A 22,383-nucleotide genomic window follows, 5' to 3' on the forward strand; every position below is an offset into this window, starting at 1 on the left:
TAATCAAGGACTATCCAAAAACCATCATGGTGCATTTATAAAATGAAAATAAAAGACACATGACGCTCCAAACATTTATGTATATCATGTGAACAAAACAAAAATCGAGACATACCGATAATTGTTGAGGAAGAAAGATGAGATGCCTTGCTTAGACGCTTGAGTCAATATTTATTTGGGGTGTCTTGGGCATCCCCAAGCTTGAACTCGTGTCTCTCTTTATTCTTCTCATATCAATACCCCCTAGATCTTCGAATACTTCATCCACACAGAACTTAACAGAACTTTCATTACAAAGATAATCATCAAATCGCATCATGTCCAGCCGTAAAATTATTGTATCATTATAATCCAACATTACCTACTCTATGCTATCACAATTCTATGGCTTCCAAGTCAATGGGACTCAACAAGAATTCAAACATAAGCACACAAAGAAAGTATAACAGCAATCTGTGAAAAACAGGACAATATATAAAAATGCGAATGAAACATTAGGACGTGATAAATAATTTTCATAACAACATTGTGAAAAAAGTTTAGAATTTTTTGATGTACCACTAAAATAGGAAAATTCAAACACTACATATAAAGTTTCTGTTTTTGCACATCACATATCAAAAAGCAATTTAAATATCCTAAAGGTAAATCTTGACAAATTATTTTTACAATACAATGTATTTGTATAAGGGGATAATTATTTTGTTAAAAGGTTTCTCTAATCAAGATTCACAAAGTTTCCATGGGCGTGAACAAAAGTTTAAGGACGTCCCCCACTTCAAGGGTGCTCATCTTTCTCACTTTCACTTTTATTGGAAAATGTTTTAAGTTTTCCACTTTATTATTTTTGTTTTTAATTACTTTCAGAACACACAACAAAATAAAATGTCTCTCTAAAACTTCCGCGTTGTCACCCTCGCGACGCTTTCTTTAAAGCCATTAAGTTAGGCATATAGTGTTCAAGTAGTTGATCCACCCAGATCCTAAGGTATACCAAAGTCTATTTTAATTAACAATGATTCATAATTTAGTAGTGAGCACAAAGTAATATATATCATGTAACAACAAAGTCTAACTCTTTCCTTATGCATTGGCATGTTATAAAAGAACAATTTATTCACACAAAGTAAAGGCCAATGCACAATATAAATAGTTTCTTGCAATTTTACCGTATTGAAAACATAGAGAGGTGAAGATTTGGTTCCTCTCGCATAATAATTGCAAGTAGGAGCAGCAAGCACATGCAAATTATATTCATCAAAATCATCATGTATGGGTGCAATAGCAACAATTTCATGCTTAACATATGGAACTATAGCAAGTTCATCTCCATAAGCATAATTTATATTGGCATCATGGCCACAAGCATAGCAAGCACCAAGTTCATCAAAAAGGGATATTTCAAACGAATCCATGGGACCATAGCAATCATCATAGCATTCATCCTTTGGTAAGCATGAATGGAAATTAAGCAAATATGAGTTGAAAAGTTACTCTCATTAGAAGGTGTGCACGGGTAGCTAATTGATACATCTCTAACGTATCTATAATTTTTTATTGTTTCATGCTATTATATTATCATTCTAGGATGCTTTTTAGGCATTTACTTGCTGATTTATATTATTTTTAAACACTAACCTATTGACTCAGTGCCAAGTGCTAGTTGTTGTTTTCTGCATGCTTTTGGTTTTCAGGAATACTGTACCAAACGAAGTTCAAATACCCTGAAACTTTCTGCCAATTTTTCAGGGACAAAATAAGGACCTGAAAGCTTCAGAAGGAGACCGGAGGCCCCATGGGATGGCGCCAAGCTAACAAGGCGCGCCCAAGAGGTGGTCGCGCCCCGATGGCTTGGGGCCACCTCCCTTGGCCTCTGGCGCCCCTCTTTGTCCTATAAATTACAGGTTTATGTTCAAATTATTAATGAATAATATTTGAGTCTTCTCTGAATTCTTATTTTCATAATTTTTATAGCTTTGTAAATCTCTTTGATCTATCGATACGGTTTGGCCACTAGATTGATTTAACTTTAGTGAGAGAGGTGTGTTGTAGTGGGTTCAATCTTGCGGTGCTCAATTCCAGTGGTAGAAAGGGACATATCACGTATTGTATTGCTGTCACTAAGGATAAAACTATGGGGTCTATTCATATTAATTGGATTTAGTTTGTATACATCATGTCATTGTCCCCTAAGCATTACACTGTTTTCACTTAATAGTCTAGATGCACGCTGGATAGCGGTCGATGGGTGGAGTAATAGCAGTAGATGCGGACAGGAGTCGGTCTACTTGTTTACGGACGTGATGTCTATATGTAATGATAATTGTCATTAACAAATATTGCTTAACTATGCACTTTTCTACCAATTGTCCAAGAGTAATTTGTTTACCCACCGTATGCTTTCTACAAGAGAGAAGCCTCTAGTGAAAACTATGGTCCCCGGGTCTATTCACGAATACATTTACAAAAATCATAGATATCTCGCTACCTTTTATTATTTGTATTTACTTTTTATATTTAATATATTCAAACTATCTATCTATCACTACTTACCGCTTGCAAGTAACGAGTTCAAGGGGATTGACAACCCTCTTGCCCGTGTTGGATGCAAGTGTGTGCTCTTTGGGGTGTAGACGGTGAAGACGTGAGATTGTGTGGTTCTCCTATTAGTTCGATAACATTGGTTCTCACTCAGGTAAATACTTATCTATATTTTGCTGCATCATCTCCTCCTCTTGGAAAAAAAACCCAACGCACATCACAAGTATCACTAATACACTCTTTCTTCTTTTGTTCTTCGCTCTCCTCCTCATCTTTTTCATCTAATGAAGTTTCAACAATTTCTTCTTCCATAGATTCCTACAAAATATTAGTCTTTAACAAAGCAGCACACATTCTCTCAAGAAATTCATCAAATATAGGCATTGTATTCATAATTTTCATGACAATATTTAAGTATGGCAAATTTTCCAGATTTGTAAAGAATAGTATCATACTTTTCAATCAAAGAATCAATTTCATAAGCACCCTTAAAAGCAACAAATTCTTCTATTTGTTTCACATCATAGTAATCATATATACCATTAGCATAAGAAGCCAATGTTTCATTATCTTTAAATTCACATTGAAAGGGAAGGTGTGGAGCCTCCATCTTAGAGCAACAAGTATAATCACATCTCAAGCATAAATTCCGAGCATAACAACACAACGTCTTAATTTGACCCTGTAAGTGTTTTCCTTTTTGAGGCAAGCGTAATCACTAAATTACTCACATTAATCCAACGTGTCTCCCATTATCAAGTTGAATGAAGATCTCTCAGGATTATCAAAGCAGTATTTAATGTTTTCCACATAACTAGTGTCGTGGGTTTTAGGAGGTTCCCCATCTCCATGAGTAACAAGTACTACTAATTATTTTGGTGTTTCGTGTTCCATATCCATAACTAAAGATATAAAACAACTTATAATAGAAAATAAAATTACTTAGTGATAAAGCAAAAAAAGCACTCACGAGAATATCAACCCCGCGCTATTGCTCCCCGGCAACAACGCTAGAAAAAGGTCTTGACAACTGATGACGAGTTCATGGATATACTTCTTGCCCCTCGTTGGTTACCCCAAGTGGAAGGTGGAGATGTAGTCAGCAGCAGATTGCCATTACACAGGGACTGTAAGGTTTATCGAACCAGGAGGACTCCGAGGATCAAAAAGTAGGTGTCCGCTGCTCTGGCGCTAGCAGAAGACGCGAACCTGCACACACAACAAATAACTTTGCTCCCAACGAGTTCAGAGAGGTTGTCAATCTCTCCGGCCTTGTAGTTTGCAAAGGATGAAAACACAAGCGGGAATAGTGATAGTGTTTGCAACGGAAAAGTAAATAAAAGCAATAAATAGTGGAGGTGTAAACAATGGTGGTAATATGGACCTGAGTCACATGATGTTCACTAGTGATGTCTCTCTACCAAAAGACGATAAACAACTATGTTGGATAAACAAAGTACAGCCGGGCAATTGATAGAATTATAAACGCGTCGCAATGCTAATCATGCTACTAGAAAGTTAGAGGCTCAAAAGTAATGGGCAGTACGCCAAGACAAGTAGACTGTTTATCCATCAACATCTACTCTCTAATCATCCACCTTGAGATATCTATCCAGAACATCTCGCCGGTATTAAGTTGCGAGCCCCACCCAAAGTATAAACTCAAAGCAACGGACAACTGCATTAACGAACTTTGCGGAAGGTAAACAATCCTTGCAACCGTGGTTACAAGCACCGTTGTTTTATCCATGGTTGCAACATCACATCCCCTAGTCTCATGTTCCTGTCACTCAAGCTAGACATCAGGGGCCATGAACCCACAATCATTCATAACACTCTTTCTTGGAGTTACAATCTACTACTCGGCCAAAGCAATAAAAAACAACGGAGAACATGCATGAATTACTCAAGAACATAATATAAAAGGAGAATCAAATATATAACTCATCACAATTTTAACATAATCTCATAATCCATCGGATCCCAGCAGACCAAGCATAGCAATAGGAGGGAAATTACATGGATGCCTTGATCATGTAGGGCAGCTCACAAGGGCTAATCATTGAAGCACAAGATTGGAGAGAAGACATCACAATAGCTACTGGTCATTGACTCATGGTCCAAGGAGGACTACTCACGACACGTCCGGGAAGCATCCATGGTGGTGGAGAAGCTCCCGGAGGTCAATCCCCCCTCCGACAGGGTGCCCGGAAGAGGTCTTTTGACGCTCCCGATCTCCGAAGCGCCGCGGCGGCGGAAAGATGGATAAATTCGTGATTCTGGATATTATCAGAGGGTTTTCTATCGGAGAGGTAAAGATAGGCCGAAGGAGGGCACCAGAGGCATGGGCCCCCACCCAGACGACCTGGTGGCACGACCAGGAGGGGGGCGCGCAGGGAGGCCGCCTGGGCAGGCCCTGGCTCCCCTCTGGACCATTTTGATGCCTCGTGAAGCTTCTGTCACGCTGATTTTTATATTTTTTTCTCGGAATTTTTGGCTCTCTTTAAATTGGGGTAAAAGTCCCTGCAAAAAAGACAACAGCAGACAAAAACTAGCACTGGGTGCACCGAGTTAGTAGGTTAGTCCAAATATGTGTAAAAAGGTATGAAAGTGTAGCAAAACATATAACAATGTCACCCAAAAGATCATGGAACAAACAGAAATTATAGATACGTTTAGGACGTATCAACAACCCACAAGTGTAGGTGGTCGTTTGTAGCCTTTTTCTATAAGTAAGAGCGTCGAACCCAATGAGGGGCTAAATATAGAATTAATATTCTCTCAAGTTCTATCGACCACCGATACAACTCTACGCACGCTAACGCTTACTTTACTTACAACAAGTACGCAATCTTCTTTGTATGTATAATAGGATAAGTTTGCAAGAATAAAACTAGGAGTACTTAGCTAGAATAAAACTATGGATAATTTTCAAGAATAAAAGTTTTAGTAGAAAGTTTTTTGTAACACAAGAGAAAGATTATTCATAGAAAATTGAATATAGCATGATAGATACTTATCATATGCAATGAGAGAGAAGCATAAGCTAACATACTTTTCGTACTTGGATCACATGCACTTATGATCGAAACTCTAGAAAACATCCACAACTACTAAAGATCATTAAGGTAAAACCCAACCATAGCATCAAGCAACAAGTCCTTTTACTCCCATACGCATCAAGCCCCTTATTCGGGTGCAAGCTCCTGTCACTCTAGTCACCAACTATAAATGAATCATGAATGTATTGCAACACCCTCCAACAAGAATCCCTCACATACGCGCGCCACGTAAGGCACCTTAGGAGAACACCATATTAACATACAACTCATATAAATCACACCATACCACAATTAACTTATAGGACAAAAGAAATCTACACAAACACCATAGGATAGAAACACATCCTGATAATAATATATAGAATTAAACATCATGTTTAAGTAGAGATTACAACGGAGAAAATGGGTTTTACACCGCTGCATAAGGGGGAGAGAATTGGTGGTGACGGCGGCAAAGTTATTGGTGTAGATTGCCGTCACGATGGTTGCCCCGGTGGCTTTTCGGCGCCACCCGGGGAGAGGGGGGAGAGCCCCCTTCTTCTTCTTTTTCTTCCTTGGTCTCCCCCTAGATGGGAGGAGAGTTTCCCCTGTGGTCCATGGCCCCCATGGCTTCCAGAGGATAGAAGCCCCTCCGATATTGGATTTCTCTCTCCCTCTCCCCCCCTCTCTATTTCTCTCTTGTTTTTATGAGTGTTTTTTGACCCCCTCACCGTTTCTTAAATATACACAGATCTATAACTTCGATTGGGTTGAATTTTTTAGGGGGGTTTTCCCAGGAAATTATACTTCCTGCAGCTAGAATAGGGCTCCAACCGACTCATGAGGTGGTCCTAAGCCATCAGGGCGCAACCACCCCCGGTCGTGACCTGTTGGCTTGGGAGCACCTCACGCATCGTGTTGCGTTGATTTTTCTTCTCAAAATTCACATATATTCCCAAAACAACCGCCGTAAATTTTTACCATGTTTGGACTGTGTTGGATATTCTGCAAAATATGCAAAAACAATAGGAAATTGCACTAGGCAATGGATTAGTAAGATAGTCCCAAAAATTTATATAATATTGCCAAAAAGTCTATAAAAAGTATAGAATATTGGCATGAAACAATTAAAAAATATAGATAAGACTGAGACGTATCAGGGCTTCGCGCGTCCGCTATGTCTATGCAATGTCGCAAACACGGCCCAAATTTAGGCCAGAAATAGATCGCACACGGACAAAAATAGAACATTGATCAATTTGTATTGATGAGTTGGGCCTGTTTTTCTATCCGTTTCAATTAACGGACAATGTAGATAGTTTGGATCGACAGTTGGAGTTGCTCTAAGTGTTCATCTCAACGTTGAGAGAGAGAGAGAGTGAGCACCGTATTGAAAAATCTGTTGTTCTGTTTCTGTTTTCACACCACTACGAAGAGGAAAATCCATTTCTTTTTCGCTCATATACTAGTCATGAGGTGGTTTGTGCTTTGTTCAGCCTCCTTCCACAGTCATCCTTCGTCAGCTCCTCTTCAACGACGAGATTGTCGATAATAAGGAGAGTTGTCGGATCCACGCGTGTGAATCGTTTTAGGCCTAATATCTTAGTTTTTTGGAGTTTTTGTCTTGGCTTCGGTCGCGGCGTCAAATAAAGAATCTTTAGATTCTTCTCGGATGAGGCGATCCATTTTATTGTTGGGGTTGGATATAAAAACTGATATGTTCAAGCAAGGGTTGTGCGACAGCGGCGGCATCTTCGTGATGGACTTGTATTCTTGGGCTCCGTCGTTGCGACGTGGAGTTTGGGAGGCAGTCCATGTGCGGATGCAGATTGTGGTGTGCATCGATGGCATCTAAAAGATGATGGATCGTGTGCTAGGTTTGTGCTTCATGGTGGGCAGGTATGTTTTCCTCTTTCAACGTCTTAGTTGTGCGGGGGTGCCAGATTAAGAGTTCGATGGCGTCTCCGGAAGTTGCCCCGATCTGTTCGTTCAACAACAACACATTTTCTTTTTTTTACGAGGGGCACGGGTTTGCTTCCACGAAAGACACGATCGTGCCTCTTTCGAAAAAGAAAAAAATGCTCCTGGTTTGGGTTTTTTGTCCAATTTTTGCGCGAAAAGAATTTCATCTCAACACAAAAAATCCAAGGATAAAAAGGTTCAAAATTTGAACACATGAATTTAAAGATAAAACATTCTAAATAAGCATATCTATGAAAAAGGAAAAACTTCCCGGTTGCGAGAAGTGACGCACATGTAGCGCGCACTTATTGCAACTAGGGAAGGTGAAAGTGAACTTTGGAAGAAGTATCTTTCAATTAGTGATTTCGTCGAACGGAGGGTTTCATTCGGGATGGAAATCATCCCAGCACCAAACTAGTGTGTAATAAAAAAGCCCACACAGTATAACAGAAAATAAAAAGAATTGGATCACCTAAAAATGCATAGATTTAATAATGATTAGCATAAGGCCGTGGTTGCATCTTTTTTATTATGCTTTTTATGCATAGCAGATTCATTATCGGAAACCACTCAAAAAGAAGATTCATTTTCAAAAAAAGGTTTTGGATGAAGAAAAATGGATTGCAAAATTACAAAATTCTGTTCTTTGAACAAAAAATATAGCAAGCTTATGAATTGCGCGGGTGGGGTGGGGGGGGGGCATATGACAAAAGTTGTTTTCTCAAAAAATATGGTACCATTTATAAAATATATAATTTGTGAAGTACAAAAAATAGGCTAACTAAAGAAAATGCCATGGTGTAAAAAATAAAAGTACCATGTTTTGCTTAATAGTTTGCCATGGTGTACAGAATTTCCATGTGTCCGGATAAAAACTAAATTGCAATGATTATGAAAATAAATTTGCCATGCTACGAAAAGTAGAGTTACCGTGTCATTGATTTTTTTTTCCATTATACAGGATATAAATTTGCCATGGTGCATGAAAGAAATGAAGTTACCATTGCTATGAAAAATAAATTGCCATGGATTTGAAAGTAAAATTGCCATGGTCTAGCAATGCAATTTTTTTTTGGCATGTATATGAAATTAAAAATGATCTCTAATATCGTGGCGAATGCAAGAAAAGTAATGTCATGGCGAATTTCCAGATCCGCCTTTACCAAATTTCATGTTTCAGAAAATTGCCATGCAAAAAATGTACTCCCTCCGTCCCAAAATAAATGTCTTAAGCTTAGTATAACTTTGTATTAGAGCTAGTATAAAGTTGAGACAGTTATTTTGGGACAGAGGGAGTAGAATGAACAGTACAAAAAGAAAAGAACAATTTTGCCATGGCAGAAGCTTATTAAAAATGGCCATGGTAAATCTCCTGTATTAAGCATATACTCTCTCCGTTCCTAAATATAAGTCTTTTTAGAGATTCCACTAATAGACTACATACGGATGTATTTAGACATATTTTAGAGTGTAGATTCATTCATTTTGCTTCGTATGTAGACTCCTAGTGAAATCTCTTAAAAGACTTATATTTAGGAATGGAGGGAGTTTAGGAACGTAGGGAGTATATTTCTGGTTTCATATGTACTCCCTCCGTTCCTAAATATAAGTCTTTCTAAGGATTCTATTAGAGGACTACATACGGATGTATATAGACATACTTTAGAGTGTAGATTCATTCATTTTGCTTCGTATGTAGTCACCTAATGAAATCTCTTAAAAGACTTATATTTAGGAACGGAGGGAGTATTGCGGAGTAGCTTAATCAATCATATGTACAACAGACATCCAGCCATGAATTTGCAATTCTAGCTAGTGACACACTGAACACTAGTAATTCTTGCGACCTGTCTGAACCACACTGCCGTTCTGACGCTGATGCTGAACTCTCGCCTCCTGCAGCTCGTCCTGCGGCGGCGCCGGTGCCGGCCCGAGCCGGTGCATGACGGACCGGTAGGCCATGAGCCCGAGATGATGCACCTTGTCGTACAGCTTCTCCGGCCGCAACGGCGCCACGTACATCCCGACGGCGTCAAGCTGCCAGCCGCTCCGCCCGCAGAACCCCACGATCACGCCGCCCTCCACCGCAAACTGGAACGGCGTGCCCTCCACGGCGCCGAAGGGCCCGTACGCCGCGCGCTCTGTCCTGAACGCCAGCGACCGGATCACCGGCGAGCCGCCTGGCGCCACCGCGCCGTACCGGCCGCTCACGGCCGTCAGGTGCTCGTCCGGGAAGCACAGCTTGAACTACGCATATGCACATAAAAGTCCAGTCAAGAAAATCACAGCTGTGCCGATCATATATGCCGTTCACGTGATCTTGCCGGTCGACGTACTAACCTGGGTTGTGTGGTTGCCGCCGGCGCCGCCGTGCCGCTCGCCCGGGACGGTGAGGCCGCTCCTGTCGTACTCCACGGCGATGGAGACGACGCAGCGGTGGTCGTACGACAGGGTGATGCCGCGGATCCCGGTGTGCCCGCCGTCGTCCCACGGGTTCCCGCCGGTGCCGCCCCATGGCCCGACCTTCATGAGCTTCTTCGACGCGACCATCTTCCTCTGAGGCGGCGGTGGCTGCTGCTGCTGCTGCTGAAACAAACGGTGCAGCTTGGAATTTCAGCAATGGAGTGAATGCTTTTTCTAAGCAAATTCTATGTATTTTCCTGGGACAAAACAAAGCTGGTAGCTTTTTAGAGATTTTTAAGGAATGTTTACAGAAGAACGTAAGTACAGACAAACATGAAAGGAGGATTGATTAAGAATTGAGATGTGATGAGAATCCGATTTGCTTGACTGAAAATGAAACTGAATACTAGTGGGATCACTTGTGTACCATGTTTGCCTCCACTCCAGCAACGTGCAGCAGGGCTATAACACCAGGTGGTAAGTGGTAAGATGAGCAATGGCAGGTGTACTTATGGGTCAAAATAGCTGGTGAAAACAATGGCAGGCAGGCAGGTCCAGCCAAAATGGCAGCTGGCAAGATTATACATGATCAGAAATATAAGTGGAGAGCAGAACTGGATGCTCTCTCTTGATAGATCAGTAGGCATACTGCTTTGCATAAAGCTAAGCACGCTGTAGAGGAACATGCTCTTCTTCACTACAAGATTTTTGTTTTAGCAAACCTTCACCTACAAGAATCTTGAAACTAGGAGAGCTTTGACATTTAATGTTAGCATCTCCAGAAAGGCCAAAACCGGAACATTTTTGAAACCATTTGGAAGCTTCTGTGATTTTTAATTTTTAGATTAACCTCATGAAATTGTTCCACAGATGCATCTCATCATGCATGTCAATGAGTGACCAACAGTGACGGTATGGATTCCCAGCTTTATTTAAAGGTAGGAACAGAGAAGGTGTGGATTCTGTGGCAAGTATAATTGCCAAACCGGAGAATATGATGCCGGTTGGGAGAACAACATAATTGTTGGCATATTTTTTTTTTTAAAAAGGAGGATGACCCCCGGCCTCTGCATCAGGGAGATGCATGCGGCCAATAATTGTTGGCATATAAAGTTGTGTTTGAGCAATTCCTTGGTTCCCAAATTCATTTTGTTCTCTGAGGTCCCATCAAAGTATCGAGTTATCTGAGGCCTATGCCAATGAAAGTTTCTTAGCACGGTTTCATAGATAGTTTACCGATGTTTCACATTATTTAATGAAAAGAGAGGATGAGACACGTCATCATAGACACAAAAAGCTAATTGTCCAATCATATACATGCATGAATACCATATCATTAAATTTAGATACAACCTCTAATACACAGTACAATGGACAAGTAGGTTCTTAAATTTTTAATGCTCGTATGATACCGTGTTAAGAAACAATGCATTGGCACATGCTTGAAAGGAGGCCCCCGCGTCACTCCGAGGAGGGACGACTCGGGCAGAACCCAAGCGCAGCTGTCACCCCTTCCCCTTTCGATCTTGCTCCCCGCCCCCTCCCCCCTCTCCGAAAAAACGCAAGCGCAGCAGCCACCCCTCCCCCTTCCGATCTTTCCCCCCAATAGGATCAAAAGTATGACCAGAGGGGGGGGGGTGATTAGACTACTTGACAAGATAAAAACTTAGCCTTTTTCCCAATTTTAGTTGTGGGTCAGTTTTAGCAATTATGGCAAGTCAAGTACACCCTACACATGTAGTTCTAAGAGTATATCAGGGGAATGTAAAACATGCAAGTGTAAAGTAAAGGAGTAAGGTAGGTAGATCAAACGCATGAGGTTGACGCGACGATTTTTTCGCATGGTTCCGATAGGTGGTGCCATCGTACGTCCATGTTAGTGGAGACTTCAACCCACGGAGGGTAACGACTGCGAGAGTCCGCGGAGGGCTCCACCCACAAGGGGTCCACGAAGAAGCGGCCTTGTCTATTCCACCATGGCTTCCGCCCACGAAGGACTAGCCTTACTCACGGTAGATCTTCACGAAATAGGCGATCTCCTTGCCCTTACAAACATCTTGGTCCAACCCCACAACACGAACTAGGAGGCTCCCAAGCGACACATAACCAATCTAGGAGGCACCACCTTCCAAAAGTTAATAAATGTGGTAGAACGATGAACTCCTTGTTCTTGTGCTTCTAAAAATAGTCTCCTCAACACACGATCACTCTATCATAGAATAGGCATGGGTAGGAGAGATTGATTTGGTGGAAAGCAACTTGGGGAGGCTAGAGATCAAGTTTCAAATGATTGGATTGAAACATCTCGGTCTCAACACATGAGTAGGTGGCTCTCTCTTAGAAAAGTGGATCTTGCAATGAAGTGTGTGTTCTGAGTGCTTCTACCTCGAACGAGAGGTGGTGGAGGGGTATATATAGGCTGTCCCCTAAATCCAACCGTTACACCTAAAGTGACAAACTCGGTGACACCAAAGTCATGAACTCGGTGGTACCGACTTGCACTAAAGGCAACAACTTTTGAATCTCGGTGGAACCGATATACACAACTCGGTGACACCGAAAAGGTGGCTAATGGTCAGATGACACAACTCGGTGACACCGATACCCAAACTCGCAAATTCCGATTTTGTGTACCGAGGCAACAGAAAGTTGGTCACCTAAACTCAGTAGCACCGAATGGTTTCGGTTGCACCGATTTGGTGGCTTTGGCTAGGGTTCTGTCTGGGATGAAAATTGGTAGGGCCGAAATGAGAAACTTGGTGGCACCGATTTTGTGTATGAGGCTTTGGAAAGAATGGTTATGTGGAAAAAATGACTGAGTATTTTTGGTGGCTATCTCTGAGCACTTGAGCAACCAGTTCATTTTAATACCCCACCCCCTTTTAATAGTATTGGCTTTCCTATGGACTCAAAACTGATTTCTCACAAATATAGAATGAAGAGTCTTCTAGCTTGAAGCTTGGGCCAATCTGTTGGGGAACGTCGCATGGGAAACAAAAATTTTCCTACGCGCACGAAGACCTATCATGGTGATGTCCATCTACGAGAGGGGATGAGTGATCTACGTACCCTTGTAGATCGTACAGCAGAAGCGTTAGAGAACGCGGTTGATGTAGTGGAACGTCCTCACGTCCCTCGATCCGCCCCGCGAACAATCCCGCGATCAGTCCCACGATCTAGTACCGAACGGACGGCACCTCCGCGTTCAGCACACGTACAGCTCGACGATGATCTCGGCCTTCTTGATCCAGCAAGAGAGACGGAGAGGTAGAAGAGTTCTCCGGCAGCGTGACGGCGCTCCGGAGGTTGGTGATGATCTCGTCTCAGCAGGGCTCCGCCCGAGCTCCGCAGAAACGCGATCTAGAGGAAAAACTATGGAGGTATGTGGTCGGGCAGTCGTGAGAAATTCGTCTCAAATCTGCCCTAAAAGCCCCATATATATAGGAGGAGGGAGGGGGACCTTGCCTTGGGGTCCAAGGGACTCCCAAGGGGTCGGCCGAGCCAGGGGGGGAGGACTCCCCCCCAAACCGAGTTGGACTTGGTTTGGTGGGAGGAGTCCCCCTCCCTTCCCACTTCTTCCCTTTTTTTTTCTTTTTCCTTTGATTTCTTTCTCTTGGCGCATAGGACCCCTTGGGGCTGTCCCACCAGCCCACTAAGGGCTGGTGTGTCTCCCCAAAGCCTATGGGCTTCCCCGGGGTGGGTTGCCCCCCCGGTGAACTCCCGGAACCCATTCGTCATTCCCGGTACATTCCCGGTAACTCCGAAAACCTTCCGGTAATCAAATGAGGTCATCCTATATATCAATCTTCGTTTCCGGACCATTCCGGAAACCCTCGTGACGTTCGTGATCTCATCCGGGACTCCGAACAACATTCGATAACCAACCATATAACTCAAATACGCATAAAACAACGTCGAACCTTAAGTGTGCAGACCCTGCGGGTTCGAGAACTATGTAGACATGACCCGAGAGACTCCTCGGTCAATATCCAATAGCGGGACCTGGATGCCCATATTGGATCCTACATTTCTACGAAGATCTTATCGTTTGAACCTCAGTGCCAAGGATTCGTATAATCCCGTATGTCATTCCCTTTGTCCTTCGGTATGTTACTTGCCCGAGATTCGATCGTCAGTATCCGCATACCTATTTCAATCTCGTTTACCGGCAAGTCTCTTTACTCGTTCCGTAATACAAGATCCCGCAACTTACACTAAGTTACATTGCTTGCAAGGCTTGTGTGTGATGTTGTATTACCGAGTGGGCCCCGAGATACCTCTCCGTCACACGGAGTGACAAATCCCAGTCTTGATCCATACTAACTCAACTAACACCTTCGGAGATACCTGTAGAGCATCTTTATAGTCACCGAGTTACGTTGCGACGTTTGATACACACAAAGCATTCCTCCGGTGTCAGTGAGTTATATGATCTCATGGTCATAGGAATAAATACTTGACACGCAGAAAACAGTAGCAACAAAATGACACGATCAACATGCTACGTCTATTAGTTTGGGTCTAGTCCATCACGTGATTCTCCCAATGACGTGATCCAGTTATCGAGCAACAACACCTTGTTCATAATTAGAAGACACTGACTATCATCGATCAACTGGCTAGCCAACTAGAGGCATGCTAGGGACGGTGTTTTGTCTATGTATCCACACATGTAAATGAGTCTTCATTCAATACAATTATAGCATGGATAATAAACTATTATCTTGATACAGGAATTATAATAATAACTATACATTTATTATTGCCTCTAGGGCATAATTCCAACACAATCTTATTCCTTTCTTGCATCAAGGGGCATCTCCACATAAGCCTTTAGCCGATGCGTCTTTTGACCTTTTGTGAAATATACTTGGATAAACATATTAGTCCAATGATGCATATGTTGTGATCAATTATCAAAACCACCCTAGGGAGCAATTGTGCTTTCAATCTCCCCCTTTTTGGTAATTGATGACAAATATAGATCAAAGCTTCGACAAAAGATATAATCAATGATTAGCATCGACGCTTTGAGAAGTATGTGAAAAGCAAGAGCTGCCCTTAAATTTGTGCATTATTTATAATTTGTGTTTGAATGCAAATGCACAATCAATTAGGATCATGGGTCACTCTTCCATGTCACATACATCTTGGTGGTGCGCATACATGATAAGAATGAATAGTAATGGACATGACACCAACAAGATAAGTGAATGATCATCACATAGATACTTAAAAGATAATAATGTAGCATCTACCAAGAAAAGCGTATGATCAAACACATGAACAAGTATAATGTCATCTAAAAGACCAAAGTTTTGAAAAAACAAAATGAGTGCAAATAAAGTCAAAAACTCTCTCTCTCGAAGCCCTATGATCTATACATTTCTCCCCCTTTGGCAAGAAGTTACCAAAAAGTTCAAAAGTATAGAGCTAATCGTCTCTCTGGGCAACTCATGAAGGAGTCGACAGAAGAGCGTCCACGAAAGCTTCTGCTGAGTGTCCTGGTGCTGGAGAGTGGATACTGGAGGTGCGGGAGCTGGGGCTGAAGCTGGTGGTGCAGATGCGTGAGCTGATAAAGCTGGTCTTGCTTCTGACACTGGCACGACTACTGACCGGGGCTTGGTGCTGAACTGAGTAGTAGTGCGATGAGGCGACTCTTCATCATCACTAGTAGAACTGGGTGTCTTCACACAGTCAACTTCATGCTTGAGCTGATCAACACTAGCAGATATCTCAGTCACTTTGACATCTGATGACGAGTTGATGGATATACTTCTCGCCCCTCGTTGGTTACCCCAAGTGGAAGGTGGAGATGTAGTCAGCAACAGATTTCCCTTACACGGGGACTGTAAGGTTTATCAAACCAGGAGGACTCCAAGGATCAACAAGTAGGTGTCCGCTGCTCTGGCGCTAGCAGAAGACGTGGACCTGCACACACAACAAGTAACTTTGCTCCCAACGAGTTCAGAGAGTTGTCAGTCTCTCCGGCCTTGTAGTTTGCAAAGGATCAAAACACAAGCGGGAATGGCAATAGTGATTGCAACGGAAAAGTAAATAAAAACAGTAAATGGTGGAGGTGTAAACAATGGTGGTAATATGGACCGGAGTCACATGAAGTTCACTAGTGATGTCTCTCTCCCAAAAGACGATAAACAACTATGCATGGGTAAACAAATTACAGCTAGGCAATTGACAGAATTATAAACGCACCGCAATGCTAATCATACTACTAGAAAGTTAGAGCCTCAAAAGTAATGGGCAGTACGCCAATACAAGTAGACCGTTTATTCATTAACATCTACTTACTAATCATCCACCTTGAGATATCTATCCAGAACATCTCACTGGTATTAAGTTGCGAGCCCCACCCAAAGTGTAAACTCAAAGCAACGGACAACTGCATCAACGAACTTTGCGTAAGGTAAACAATCCTTGCAACCGTGGTCACAAGCATCGTTGATTTCTCCCTGGTGGCAACAACACATCCCCTAGTCTCATGTTTCTGTCACTCAAGCTAGACATCAGGGGGCTTGAACCCACAATCATGCATAACGCTTCCTCTTGGAGTTACAATCTACTACTCGGCCAAAGCAATAAAAAGCAACGGAGAATATGCATGAATCACTAAAGAACATAATATAAAGGGATAATCAAATATATAACTCATCATAATCTGGACATAATCTCATAATCCATCGGATCCCAGCAAACCAAGCATATCAACAATAGGTAAATTACGTAGATGCCTTGATCATGTAGGGAAGCTGACAAGGGCTAAACAATGAAGCACAAGATTGGAGAGAAGACATCACATAGCTACTGGTCATGGACCCATGGTCCAAGGAGGACTACTCACGGCACGTTCAGGAAGCGTCCATGGCGGTGGAGAAGCTCCCGGAGGTCAATCCTCCCTCCGGCAGGGTGCCAGGAAGAGGTCTTCTGACGCTCCCGATCTCGGGAGCGCTGTGGCGGCGGAACGATGGAGAAATTCGCGATTCTGGATATGATGAAAGGGTTTCCCATCGGAAGGGTAAATATAGGCCAAAGGAGGGCACCAGAGGAGGTGGGCCCCACCCATGCGACCTGGTGGTGCGGCCAGGGGCTAGGCCGCGCAGGGAGGCCGCGTGGGCAGGGCCTAGTTCCCCTCTGTCCCACCTTTGGTGCTCGTGAAGCTTCCGCCACGCTGATTTTTATATATTTTTCTCAGGATTTTTATGACTCTATAAATTGGGGTAAAAGTCCCTGCTAAAAAAGATATCAACAGAAAGAAACCGGCACTGGGTGCACTGAGTTAGTAGGTTAGTCCAAATATGTGTGAAAAGGTATAAAAGTGTAGCAAAACATATAACAATGTCACCCAAAAGATCATGGAACAAACAGAAATTATAGATACGTTTGGGACGTATCAACATCCAAATCATGGAACTTTTTCCACGATTCTCTCTACACTCTTCTGATTTTGCAGAATCTCCGAGATGTTCTTGGTAGCTGCAGGAATATCATTTTTAGTCCTTTTGGAAGCTACAACCTTTTTAGCCTTAGAAGCAGGCTTAGAAGCAGATTTCCTGGGCATGGTATTAGTCATGAGCTTCTTCTTCTTCTTCTTCTGAGGAGGAGCATCAGCTGGGATCTCATCTTCTCGAGCAGCATCTTCTGGATCCTCATACATGGAAGTAGATCTTCCAACAACATGAATCACCCTCTTCCTTGCTCTCTTCACACCAACCTTCTTAGGAGGTTTGTCAAGGGAAAGTGTAATCCCTTGCCTTGCAGATTCAGAAGCTCTACGATTAGCAGGCTTAGCATACTCTTTCCTGACAGTCTTCTCGACAGGAGCTTTCTCTTTCAGCTTCTGATGTGCTAAAGTTTCCTCTGGCACAAAATCAGAGTCCTCTTCATCTGAGTTAAGCTTCTTTCTCTGCATGGTGTCACGATCGGTTTCCAAATAAAATAATTTATTGGAAATCAGCCATGCGCATCACCAATGTAGAAAAATATTTCCCACTGATATACTTGTCTTGATACATAAAACTAGTAGTACTTAATATTAAATAGGTAGTGCAGAGGTTGCTTTACAATTTATTAATTTATTTTGAAACCGGTTGTGACACCTGGTGGCTGCTTTGGGCAAGCCATGGGAACTGTAAGAACCAGGGCCAACGTTTGTCTTCTCAGGACTTGTGCCTGAGTCCATCTCAACACCGTCCTTAGTGAAGTTGCTTTGGCTATCATCAGATCCTGATATCCTGACAAACAAAAAAGACAAGCAACCAACATAACAGGAGACAAGCAGCCGTGTGAAATAGATATAGAAGAGAAAAATGATTGAGCATCACAAAATACAGAAGATTTTCAAAAATTTGAACAAAGAAATCCTTCGTTTTAGCTTTCCGTAGAGTAAATTTGGGAAGCACTAAGTCTAAATTTTTGGAGTCACCGAGACAAATGAACTTCTTCACAAAGACTTGGCAATCACTTCAGTGGACCGAAAGTGATCACTCGGTCTCACCGAGTTCATTCTGAGGAACCCTAGACTGAAAATCGGTGGAACCAATTTTTGCGATTAGGTGTCACCGAGATGTGTTCTCCGGACGGCTAACCCTAAAAATCTTTCGTTCGTTGATCTACGAGGAAATCTGGTGGAGGGAAGGGTTTCACATGGTGGCTTATAGAGAATTTTTTCTAATGCGCATGAATTGGAGCAATGGAGCGCAAGAGAAAGACGGAGCCATACCCTAGCTTGGCGATGGTCCGACTATGGCAGTGACGACAGTGAAAAATCCGTCGACGGCGGCGAATCCCAACGGCGGAGGTGCTCGGGGATGCAAAGGTGACAACCAGGGGTCCAGGTGTGACAGATTAGGGTTTGGGGTCGAGGCGTTTGAAGAGGTATTTTCAAAACGCTTGGTCAGCGAGACTTTATACCCGTCACTGTCGATGTCACCGAGATGACAAAATTGGTGTCACCGAGTTCCTCTGCTGTCAGCTGACAGGGAAACTCGGCATAACCGAGTTAGTGATTTCGATGGTACCGAGATTGAAAACCCAGATCAACTTTGGAATTCGGTGGAACCGAGATTGTGGGGTTGGTTTCACCGAGATTCACAAAGAGGTTTTGGAAGGCAGCCTTTGACGATACGGAACTGCGAGTGCTCCTTCACACAGAGGGGTCGAGAAGTGCTTGTTCAAGTTTTGTGATGAAGCATGAATAGAACTTGAGATGAGATAGCATAGATAGCTAGAGGAGGGTCCTAGGAATTCTTGTCCATCCAATTGGCAAAGATAAATCAAGAGGCAAATAACAACAACTGGATGTCCTCGAATGAGAAAAAAATATGCACACCAACATGCTCACACAATAAGATGATAGATAAAACATGGTGAACATGCACAAACATTCTAGCATATATCAAGCACTTGGGCAATGACAAATTCATATGTATATGAGTATATTGACTTAGGAGCCAAGTAAGAATACTTGATCATAGGTCATACTCATCGTTTAAGCACAAGTGGGGTTACCACTGTTACATAAAGCATTAATGTGTTCATATCCTTAGGAGATGATTATACTCAAGATTTAGAATAAAGCTCCCCCTTGATATGACATCCGCCCTAAGAGGGATAAAGTAACCTTGGGTTTTCTCGTAGAAGACTTCAAGCAGGTGAAGTAGTGGTGGATGCTCAATGTTGATGAAGATCATCTTGAGTTGGGAGCAATCCTTGTTGTTTCTTACTCTTCTCACCTACATGGGTTAGTCCCAAAGCACAAGGAACATATGCAAGAATATCTATGGACATGGAGTGAAATACATATGGAATGATGTCCAAAGATACATTAATTACCTTGTCCCCTTGTTTACCTTTGAGGGAATATGTGACTCCTTTGACTAATGCATATGGTTGAGGTTGATTGCATATAGTTATTGCCAAAATGAATAAGAGTGAATTTCATTGGCAGAATCACCCCTCAAGAACTTTCTAGTTCTCCTCTTGGGGATCCACATCAACTTGATGGGGATCCTTGGAGTTGTGGTAGCACTAGATGAAGTTGTGCTATTAGTGTCCTTGGGAATCCACTTGACCTTGGCTTGGGGTTCCTCTTCAAATGAGTCAATGTCCTCTTGAAGCTTTCCCTTGCCCTTGTGGTCTTGTGGTAGAAGGCCATCTTGTGAGCTTGTTCCTTTGGGAGGAGTAGGATCATAGTTCTCCTCTTGAGGAACAAACTTAGGAATGGGATATGGACCTTCTTCCCAATCATCTCCGTTGATGTTGAAGTAGCCAACACCTTGTTTCTTCCAACGTCCTCCTTGCTTGCGCACAATTTCCTCAAATTTCTTACTTCCGGCAAGACTCTTGAAGACACCTCTCTCTATAATCCCTTTCAATACATCATTTTATTGCTCAAGTGTAACTCGGCTATGAGAATCATTAGTGGAATCAAGAGAGATACTAGCAACAACATCATTAGTTTTAACTTTAGCATTGTTGTTACTAGAAGAAGGAACTTTTGTGCCTTTGTTACTAGTGTTCTTAGGTTTAACTTGTGGAACAAAAGTAGACAAGAGTAATCGTTTTGCTAGATAAGAAGAACTCTTCTTTCGAAGATCATCATTGATTGCTTTTAGGAACTCATGCTCTTGCTCCAAAATGATCTTCTCGAAGCATAGCTTCTCATGAGTTGCAAGCTCTTTATGATCTTCTAGAGTAGTTTCATGAGCTAACTTAAGAGTGTTAATTATTTAGTTAAACGTTCAATCTATTTCTTATCATCATCACTCGATTTATCTTGACTAGCATGATAATTAGCAAGTTCATTTTTAGTGCAATCACTAGTTTTATCAAAGAGGAAGTCATCTTATCCTAACAAGTCATCCTCATCACTATTAAAATCAAGATACTTGGGGTGTGATACCTTGGGGCCTTTAGCCATGAAGCAGTTTCCGACCCCTCATTTGGTGAATCAAATAAGTCGTAGGAGTTTGAGGAAACAAGTGCAATGCGGGAAACACCTTCATCTTGACTATAATCGGAGTTGGAGTGATAGCTTCTCTTGGATTGGTTGTCAGACTCGGAGCTAGAGACCCATTCACCAACATGAGCTTGATGTCTTCTTCTAGAGCTGCTCTTGGTGTATTTGTCCTTTTTCTCCGATTCCTTGCCTCTCCATGAGTGTCTTCGTTCACAACGATCTTCTCTACTCCTTCTCTCTCTTCGACGTGACTCATCCCTTGAGCTTCGTCTTCGAGGTGACTCTTCTCTTAGTTTGTAGGGAGCCGAGCACTCATTGGAGTAGTGTTCGGGCTTCCCACAGTTGTAGCAGTTTCGGTCACGACAGGACGAGCGCTTCTCATCATGTCTTGAGCTTTTCTATTTTCTCTTTGCCTCTACTCTTGTAGAACTTGTTGAATTTTTTGACCATGAGGCTTATCTCTTCAACAGTGACAAGATTGTCCTTTGAAGTAGCGGGAGCATCGCTTGAAGCTTTGTAAGCACCGCTTGACTTGTTGTGCAACTCATCTTTGTCCTTGAGTGACATCTCATGAGAAACAATCCTATCAGTGACTTCAGTTGGCTTGAGATCTTTGTAGTTTGTCATCATTTGGATCAATGTGCACGCGGTGGCATACTTTCCATCAAGAGCTCTAAGTATGTTTTTGATGGCGAATTTATCTGTCATCTCTTTGCTTCCTAAGCCGGCAATCTCATTTGTGATGAAAGCTAGACTAGAGTACATTTCAGTGACACCTTCACCATTCTTCATCTTGAACTTGTCAAGCTGTCTTTGGAGCACATCCAACTTAGATTCTCTGACAAAATCAGTACCTTCGAGCATATTGATCAAAGTATCCCAAATTTCTTTTGCATTCTCAAGGCGGCTGATTTTGTTGAATTCTTCGGGGGTATAGAGAGTTGAAGATAATGTCGCACGCTTGTGCGTTGAGTTGCAACATCTTCAGTTCATCCGCTGGCACATCACGATCCGGTTCACACCCTTCTCTGAAGAAATCACCTTGCACATCAACACGAATAACAGCCCATATGGAAGGATTAAAACCAAGAATATGCATTTTCATCTTATACTTCCAACTAGCAAAATTAGTGCCATCGAAGTATGGACCTCTACGGTGATAACTTCCATCAATAGACGCCATGCTCTCCTAGGTTGTGAAACCAATGAAATGGAGAGCAAAGCTCTCATACCACTTGTAGGATAGAAAGTATGTCTAGAGGGAGGGGGGGGTGATTAGACTACTTGACAAGATAAAAACTTAGCCTTTTCCTAATTTTAGTTGTGGGCCAGTTTTAGAAATTATGGCAAGTCAAGTACATCCTACAGATGCAGTTCTAAGAGTATAGCAGCGGAATGTAAAACATGCAAGTCTAAAGTAAAGGAGTAAGGTAGGGAGATCAAACACATGAGTTTGACACG

General features: G+C 42.4%; 1 protein-coding gene across 2 annotated transcripts; it reads right to left on the reverse strand.

Moving 5' to 3' along the window:
* Positions 1-9,251: 9,251 nt before the first annotated feature.
* Positions 9,252-10,621, reverse strand: LOC123417127 (jacalin-related lectin 19-like). 2 transcript variants are annotated; one of them, XM_045106883.1, is made up of 3 exons: positions 10,375-10,621; positions 9,885-10,127; positions 9,252-9,791 (listed from the first exon to the last, which is right to left on the reverse strand). In XM_045106883.1, the coding sequence occupies exons 1-3, from the start codon at positions 10,375-10,377 to the stop codon at positions 9,375-9,377; spliced, it is 663 nt and encodes a 220-aa protein (XP_044962818.1). In that variant the 5' UTR covers positions 10,378-10,621; the 3' UTR covers positions 9,252-9,374. The 2 variants fall into 2 exon arrangements, with proteins under 2 accessions (XP_044962818.1, XP_044962816.1); XM_045106881.1 differs by having other exon boundaries at positions 9,885-10,130; positions 10,375-10,619.
* Positions 10,622-22,383: the final 11,762 nt, after the last annotated feature.

Source organism: Hordeum vulgare, chromosome 1H (assembly GCF_904849725.1).
Source record: "Hordeum vulgare subsp. vulgare chromosome 1H, MorexV3_pseudomolecules_assembly, whole genome shotgun sequence".
Lineage (NCBI taxonomy): Eukaryota > Viridiplantae > Streptophyta > Magnoliopsida > Poales > Poaceae > Hordeum > Hordeum vulgare.

Bases quoted from the DNA above. Each gene is read 5' to 3' on its own strand.
- LOC123417127 (XM_045106881.1), bottom strand. The intron at 9,792-9,884 runs GTTAGTACGTCG...GCATATGCGTAG, and splicing joins GCGGCAACCACACAACCCAG to TTCAAGCTGTGCTTCCCGGA.